The sequence below is a fragment of the Copadichromis virginalis genome, linkage group LG4 (assembly GCF_057382275.1).
Source record: "Copadichromis virginalis isolate Kocher_CV1m ecotype Utaka linkage group LG4, C_Virginalis_male_GT1.1, whole genome shotgun sequence".
Classification (NCBI taxonomy): Eukaryota; Metazoa; Chordata; class Actinopteri; order Cichliformes; family Cichlidae; genus Copadichromis; species Copadichromis virginalis.
In genome coordinates, this window is record NC_140621.1 from 34092951 (window position 1) to 34101683 (window position 8733).

An 8733-nucleotide genomic window follows, 5' to 3' on the forward strand; every position below is an offset into this window, starting at 1 on the left:
AAGAGCCAGATTGGGGCGGGGGTGCAGGGTGGAGGCTGATTGAGCACGCCACTTGTTTGACTGTTTGTCTCTGCTGGTTAGGAGGTGGTGGGGGGACTGGGCGGGGTGATGCACTACAAAGCCATTCTGAAATTAAAGCCTCATCTTCTTTCATTTATTTATTTTTTCATCAGAAGCTCAACAGAGCTGCCAAAGATCACTGTGAATTAGGAAGCGTCTGTCACGACGAGGGTCCCGGGACACTCGCCTCGCCCACACCCCTCCACCCCTCTCTCCCCAGCTGCCATCCGGCCCCATTATACGCTGAGACTTTTCACTTTGTGCTGCCAAACTGCCGATCTCCACTCGCACGATTACAGCTCGCTCTGATCTGTATCCTGGGGAGAGCAGTAGCTTTGGTTTTGGCATGCGTGAGACCTCTACTCCCGCTTCTTTTATGCCGCATTACAAGAGCGCGATGAAACGCGAATGACGCCGAGCTCCCAAACTTTTTCGCAGTTGAGTTGTAGACGCTGTGGCTCCTGTTGCCGGTTTCCACGCCGTGTCTTAACCTCAACTTCTGAACTTTTTTAGTGTACATTGCACAGATGGGGCGGAGGGGGCTTTAAAGCGAGCGCGGGTTGTTTACTCCATACGTTGTTCCATATGTTTACCAGTGTTGGTTTCTCTCAGAGAACTATGCTGTCTGCGACACGATCCTCGCCCCCAAAAAACTTACTCAGAGAGGCACAAAGTTGCACCGAGCTGCTGCACACTGACTCTTCACAGCACCTCTCATTATGCATGTCTATCAGAAACATAACTTTCTGCATATTCACCAGTCTTCCCGCTTCTCTCCCCTGTTTCTAGTAAATACAAAATGAAGAGCTGTACTCAGTATTGATGGACATCACAGATGAAAACAACGAAGAGAGGAGAACTAGCTTTAAGAAAATAACAAAAGAAGAAGAAGACAAGGAGGAGTCCCTCTACTGAGGCTGGCGAGGAAAGACGGGAGGCGTACAAAGTGGCGCCGCGGCAGTGGTGTCAAACCAGCCACAAACTTGACAGACGGAGTGAGCCAGTTTCCACCAGGGACCACCTTTTTGCCGGGTAGAAAAAGACAGAGAGAGAATGAAAAGTGTCCCGTTATTATAAAACATTTTATTTTTCTATACTTTTGTGATTTACAATGGTAAAAAAAAAAGTGTGTATAAAGCAGTATATATGTACAAATCTGTTTTTATGTTTTTTGGTAAGGGAGATGAACAGTTGGCCCTTGATGCTGATTCTGTGGTATGCAGGAAGGAGGAGGGAGGAGCCCCGCCCCCCCTCCTCTCTCTGTGGCACACTGCTCTGTCGCCGAGGTCGTGTTTGAAAAAAAAAAAGTTACAAAACAAAACAGAAAAGGTGGCAGGGAGAGCTCGGCATCCAGGCAGAAGCACTTTCTATGCTGTACTTCCTGTGGGTGGAGTCAAAGGTCAACCTCCTGGTCTCACTGCTCCGCCTTCTTCCTTCCAACCTCCCCAAAACTCCTTCCTTCCTTCCTTCCTTCTCGGGCCGGTGATGACGCTCTTTCCTCCTTGTTGCGGTGTCACTGGCCTGCAGCGCCTAGCGTTAGCAGCGTCCCCCGTGGATACTGTTGTGATGTCACTTCCTCCCGGCAGCACCATTGGGCATCCCCGCCCTCCCCAATGGGCAGCATCACTGGTTTACAGCGTTGGGGAGTGGGGGGGGTGAGCCACGGCGGGACGGTGAGACGGTGTAAAGCCGAGCCTCCCCGTCTGCCCCTCTCCACGCCCCAGCAGAGGTCACTGACTGAGGACTAGTTAGAGAACACGGCGCAGAAGTCGCCGACTTTACTCACCTGCCAGACTCCGAGCCCAAGCCTTTGCGTCACTCCGCACCGACGGACAAACTGTCAGACCAACGCGACGATAAGGTGCGTACGACTACCAAGGATGCACGTTTCCACCTGACGAGAATAACTCATCGACGTCCATGTAACAAATTGAATTATAATCGAATAATCCCATCGTACTACATCAGCAGGTGCATAACCAAAACACAAGCCTGAGGCATATAGACTTATGTCGCTAGATAAAACATATAGAAATACAGTAGTGCCCATCCAACGGTAATCGAGGAACTAGGGCTGAAATATGTCAACTTTTCTTTGTCCGTGTATTCTGAGAATATTTATTTGTGTGTTTTTTGTATTTTTTTGCAGCACTGAAAGTTTTAAACAGGAAAAAAAAAGTTTTAATTTGGTGGAAGCGAAACCTTAATTCTTTATATCAGGAAAAATCACTGTAAACGTGTTAAATCAAGAATGTTGGTTCAGTTTTTGAATGTACTTTAATGTCTAGGGTGTCCAATAAGTATGTATTCTTTTTCTGTATATAAATATATATACATATCTATTATATGGGCTGTGGTGATGTCAGGGAATAGAGGGGGTGGGCAGGAAAGCCTCTGGCCCCCAACATAGATATCAGACCCCTCCCACTAAATATGTCCCTGATATTTACTGTAACATGTGATCATGTGTTATATGATTGAAAGTGTGACGGTGATAGTGTGAACTGATCTCCCCCGACATCGCCCCCCGAATCCCACGTTTACCACACAAGCAAATGTATACTGTGCACAAACACACACAGGTTAACAACACAGGCAGGATCACACACACAATCCCCAAACTGCTTTTTTCCCCTCTTTTTTTGTGCCCCACTCTGAGCAAAAACACCACATCCCACTTTCAGACACTTCACAAAAAGAACCACATCTGCGCGCTAACTCCGGCCCCGCGCCGGAGCTCCAGCACTTGCTAATTAGCGCAAAGTTTAGTGGGATAAAAAGTTTATGAATATTGATTTTTCTTTTCTTACTTGAACCAAAGCATGATTTGAACACACAGTCTCAGTGCTCTTTGATCAGGAGACAGCGGGACTCGGTGATGACGGCGGAGCCCGGATGTGTATTGACGTGACCCAGATTTCATTCGCTGCCTCGGTTTATGAGCCGCTGTTCTGGCGCTGACCCTGGTGGGCGGGCGGTTTTATTGCGTATTGGAAACAACCTGCTGGCCCTGAGGAGAAACTTTATCAGAGGCGAGCGGGTTCGGGTGAAGCACAACTTTGTTTGAGAGTTCAGGGTACACTACTTGGTAGTGGTTTTGTGTGAGTGGTTACAAGAGGGTAAGACTAGGTTAAGCTCCTGACTTCCTGTACAAAACTACAGTGTGTACTGTTATTATCCTGTACAGTAAATCTCACCTCACACTTCTTGATTAACTTCATCTTATTTCAGGTTAAAAAAAGTACTTGTTCTAAATCAGGGCTCCTACCCACGCGACCTCTGTTCATCCGTAGACAGCTTCTCATATATTACAGAGTATCTATATCATGCCAACTAACTGTCGTGAAGTCTAATTGGGGTAAAGTCGGTCATTCGTTCTCCCATGCAGCGATCACACGCAGGCTTAGCGTCTTCATACCTGTAGGTTTGTCACGCGGTTCCTCTGGCCTACTTACGGGTTACAGCCCCGCGGTAGGGCAGAAGCAACGCAGGAGCAGGCTGGAGTTTTACTTCGATGGCAACTTTGTGGAAAGCAGAGCTTCTCTGAAAGGAAAACGGGGGGAAACCTAAATGGTCACTACATGATCAGCAGCGATAAAGAGCCACAGTTTGTCGTTTGTTTTTTAACGAACTTTAGGTTTTGGTCAGATGTTCGGATTTTGTCCACTGAAATATCTATGCATTCTGCAACAAGAACACTTGATGTCATGTGTGATAGGCACATTCTGGGTAGACAGCACTTTTCTCTACTTCTTCTAGTCAACTCCTAGCTGATAAAACCTAAACGGATAACACTGGTATTATTATGCATTTTAATTTTGTCAGCAAATCTCAACACAAGACAAAAAAAAAATTGTTTCTGATTTTTCTTGTTTTTCTGACTTCCACTTTGACCGTGTCTCTTGGTTTATAGTGAAGACTATTATGTGTGATTCGCATATTTAAAAAACTCGTATCGATCGTATCCTGGCTCGTTACGCCGCTCCTGGAAAAGCCGTTTTGGCGCCTTTAGTCTTAAAATCCTTCTTTTTCTTCTGATTGGCTCCCAGAGCTTCAGGCGAGGGGAGATTCTCGAGACGACCGTGTAAGGAGATCCAACGCTTCAAGCTTTCAGCTCACAGGGATTACAATAACACACGTTCGCCTAATTAAACGAAGGCTTCAGCAATCTCTCACATATATGATATAAACCTGAAATAAGTCCCCTTTAAAACCGAGGAAGCAGCTGGCCGCTATACTTTTTGTAAGCATTGCTCAAACTGAAGTGCATTACTTAGGGACTGTTTCCAGCAGCTGATTAATCCACATTTGGTGCTCTGGTGAGTATTTGTGGCAGCAGAGGTGTGTGTGTGGGTTCAGGTCAGAGTAAACTATAGTGTGTGTTTCTGTGGTAATCAAGGACAACAGTGTGGCTCCCTGCTGGGATTTTAACGGTTTCTGGCCAACAATGAAGCTCTGCAGATACATCTGGCACACACAGACACACACACACACGATACTACACTGCACCTCTGCTCGTTTTATTGCATTTGATGTCAGAGGTCAATATAAAGCATTTCTACGGGGCGACGATGCAGACGCATGTAATATATTAGGCTGCCACGGTTTTAGTTCTTAACTGCTAACTTGAATTTTTACAGTACAGTGGTTCACAGTCAGTATAACCGTTTCTCTAGTTTTTCCTCTGAACAATATTAGTCACAGTAGTCGTCGTAGTTTTAGTAAGAGTAGTTCGGGATTTCGTGCAATTCTCTTTAGAGTCCGCTGGATTTTTGAGGCCGGCGCTCACACCAGTGTTTAGGCAGCAGGACATTCTGATGAGGATTTATATGGGCCAGTATTCTTTTATAGATATGTAAGTACACAGTATTTTAGAGCGATATATCAAATAACTAACGATGTGGTCACCGTTCAGTATTCCAGCAATGTATTTCAGAAACACTTTAGCAACTTAGAATAGAGACACGCCTCGACTCCATGATGCTGCTCTGCTACATGTGCTGCAAACGGCGTCGGCGCCCCTCCGCTGGGAAAACCGAGCAATGACTCCATTTAGAAATTAACCCGACCCGCTTTTTTTTCTACCTTGTACTAAAAAAACAAAACAAAACCAAAAAAAAAGTTTTACAAAGAATGAAAACAGAGTTTTTACGTCACACTGGACAACTTACATGACTATGATGAGCAAATATCACTAAACCATCGCTAAATCTAATGACGTGTTCAGACCAATTTTGATACACACAGTCTATGCAAAAGGTGCAAATTCAAACCGATTTGCACCGGGTGAGGCGAGAATAGAGGCAAATAAACAGCCGCGGGGTTTCAGCGAGAAATTCACTTCAAGCTGTGCTGTTAAAGCCGATCAGCTGCTTCCCCTGACTCAGCATCCGAGAGATACGAGGGGGGAGGAAGAGTTTGGAGAAAGTTTCAGAGGAAATCTGGAACCGGGCGTCCCATCGGTCGCTGGGGTGAATATTTAGGGGTTGCAAAACGATCCAAAACCAGCAACCGCATTCATGAGAGTCACACAAAGTGAAACTCTGTTTCATGTTTGGTCTGAACACCACGTTAGAGCCGCAGCTTCAAGGTGATTTTCACCTGCATTCCTGCCCATTAAAACAACGACACTACACGTGTGCACACAACGTGGGTACATCGCTTCCTCTTTAGTGTTCGAGCGTGTAAACAGCTTTACAGGTGACTTTTGGCCAACTTTTGAATTATCTTGAAAAGAAAAAACAGACGGAGTGAGAGAGAAAATGTTGTCCTTTATAACTTTTTGCTGGTACGTGTAAAGAATAGAGCTCATCCTGCTTACGGGTAGAATTCTGTCCTAGTAGCTTTCATTGCATGAAGTTATCTTGTCACATTTTCTGACTGAGAACAGCTCCTGTGAACAAAGCTTCCTTTAAACGTGCTCACCAAGCCTCACGGGAGCTGCGCTCGAACAGTTAAAAAAACAACAAAAAAAGTCTTTTGATCCGTGTCAATATGAAAAGTATCTACTACATTTTAAATGATGTAATCTGAGTAGTTAGATGTTTGTAATGTCTCTTTCTCCAGTGGTCAAGTCTGGATTATAGGATACATGAAAATTTTTAGGGACTTTTTGTTTCATGTTTTTGTTTTTTTGGGGTCGTTTTAACTGTGGCTGTTTGTCTCTGTCCGCCGGTGCAAAGTCTGAACTTCCAAGTTTACATCTGCATCCATTTGTTGTGTCCAAAACTCCAGCCTGCGCCTTAACAGTGGGATGGAGCGGGGGTGGGTGTGTGTGTGTGGGGGTGGGGTTGAAGTGACCCTCCCTTCTTTCCTTCCTTCCTTCCTTCCTTCCTTCAGATGCCTTTAGTATAACGAACTGGTCCTGATCTTCCTGAGCACAACTGCTTGAGCTGTGACACTAGCAGGATGTCCCCGCCTCCAGCACACCCGCCCCAGTACTACCATCCCAATCCCCCCCTGCCCTGCCCCCAGCCTTCTAGTATGTGAGTTGACCGGTCCCCTTTTGTATTCCTGGTGTTCTGTACATAATGACCTTCCCTTCCCTCTCCCGTCCTACCCGCCCCCAGCTGTCCTTTCAGGGGGAAAAAAAAAAAAAAAAAACATCCTGACTCCCCTGAAATCTTGTATTTTGTTCTAATAATGACGAAATTTATTTATAAGGATTTTTTAAAATCTAACTCTTTCTCCTTTTGTAAATGTTCCAGTTAAATAAAGTTTAAAAAAATGTTAAAAAATTAAATGGATATATTGAAAGGTTAAAAAAAAAAATGTCTCTAGAAGTCCCCGCCCCCTCCTCTGGCTCTGTACTCTGAACTTTGTGTTTTTGTTTTTTCTCTTTCTGTATGCTTCTCTTTACGTGCTTCAGATGAAGAGTTCTATTTATTATGACATTAACGTTATTATAATTATGACTAATTATTAATATTATCATCATCCTCATCATCCTCATTATTATCATTAATAAACTTGTCTACTTCAGCCTCCGCGTCTCCGCTGTTTTGTGGTGAGTGATGAGTTGCTGGATGCTCGCGGTAACGCTACAAGTCCCACGACGCCGCGTGACACGAGCCAGGTGGAATGGGGGCGGGGCCACGCTTCCAGACCCATTTGTCTTGTGCCGGAGCCCCTCTGGGGCCGCATGATGGAGAGCACCTGTCTGTCACCGAGGCTGCCATTTACCCAACCGGAGAAAGACAAACTCAAAGACCGAAGCCCGCGAGTGGAGAAATATAGAAGCGCCTTCAGGGGGAAGCGGGAGAGACAAAAAACACGAATGTAAATACTTCAGAAGATCAGTGCCTCTCCATCACTGTTGACTTTGTTTAATCCTTTGAGCCTCTACAAACAATGGGAGATGGGATTTTTTCTTTTTTTTGTCACAACAAAATCTAGAAAATGTTATTTGTGTCACTGCTGTGCCACATCAGGATGCGCACACGCTCCCCTTCAGTAGGCGAATACGGTTCGTGTGCTTTTGTTTTAACGTCGCCGTTTTTATTAGCTGTTTAAGACATGCCCCAGTTTCTGTTTTCTGCTTATTAATAATACATAATAACACGAAACTGACATTTAATGGAGGCGACGAAGGCACGTGAGAGCGGGCACGCAGGGGACAAAAAGACACTGAAAAATAAACTATTTTTAGTTCATGTTGACATTTTTCGCTTTAGTATTCAAACAGCTGAGAGAGGACTCGTATCAGTTTTCTATGTATTCTTCCAAACCAAGTGTATAACCTGATATTTAACTAAAGCTGTTTTCACACAAGAACCCTGGAAAATGTCTCCGGATGCTTCTCCATAGCGAGAACATAGAGTTCGCTCTTTGTGACGGTGCAGCCTGGACACGCTGTGCAAGACAAAGACAAAGAGTTCTCTGGTTTTTATTAGTTTTCAGTTGTTGGTTTGAGTTTGGGTTCAGAGTGAGTTTGCTTTTTTCATAATTTTTTTTAATCATTTTAATATGTGGAAGTATCTCCAAGTAGACTTGTAGTCAAGACCGCCTAATCCGAGACCGAGACCAAGACCGAGACAAAAAAAAGTCTTTAAACTGCAGCCAGATGCTATTCTATATACATATGCAGGACACCTTAAACTAGTTTTTTAATTAAGCAGCAAGGCAGAACAAAGTAGGGCCTGTATCAAGACACAGGGACTAAACCCCAATTCAACCAGACCCAGAACTGATCCAGAATTAAAACAGGACTACAACAGTAACCAAGACAGAACCAGAACTAGATGATAGTAGCACTAAAAATCATCATAGACCTGCACTACACTTATTTTTTAATTCTACCAAAGTACAATATTTAGATTGAGAAAAGTTTATATAATTATGTAGCCTTGTTGTGCAAACAAGCCTGCAGAACTTAATAAATATAGAATTTGAAAAATAACAAATGGTATCTAAAAAGAAACACTAGGTACGAGATACATGTTCTGATGAGTTTTGGCAAACAACCATTTGACTAACATGTGAGTCTCACCTGCTCTTCTGTCGTCTCTCTCCCTCTTTGTGCTGACAATCAAGCCAAACACCAACATCATCAAATATACAGTGGAAACCAGATGTTTAAATACTCTTCAGATAAAAACACAAACACTTTTTTAATTGTAACATCAAATCAGACTAAATGTTTATTTTTTTTAAGATTGATAAATATGAGAAACT

At 44.0% G+C, this 8733-nt stretch overlaps 1 protein-coding gene across 1 annotated transcript in view; it reads left to right on the top strand.

Moving 5' to 3' along the window:
* The window catches only part of LOC146711973 (RNA binding protein fox-1 homolog 3-like), a 435195-nt gene extending 428154 nt beyond the window's left edge, over positions 1-7041 (top strand). The window contains exon 14 of the mRNA XM_085455043.1: positions 850-7041. Within this exon, the coding sequence (XP_085311169.1) occupies positions 850-852 (3 nt within the window). The 3' untranslated portion in view covers positions 853-7041. The remainder of the gene's footprint in view (positions 1-849) is intronic.
* Positions 7042-8733: the final 1692 nt, after the last annotated feature.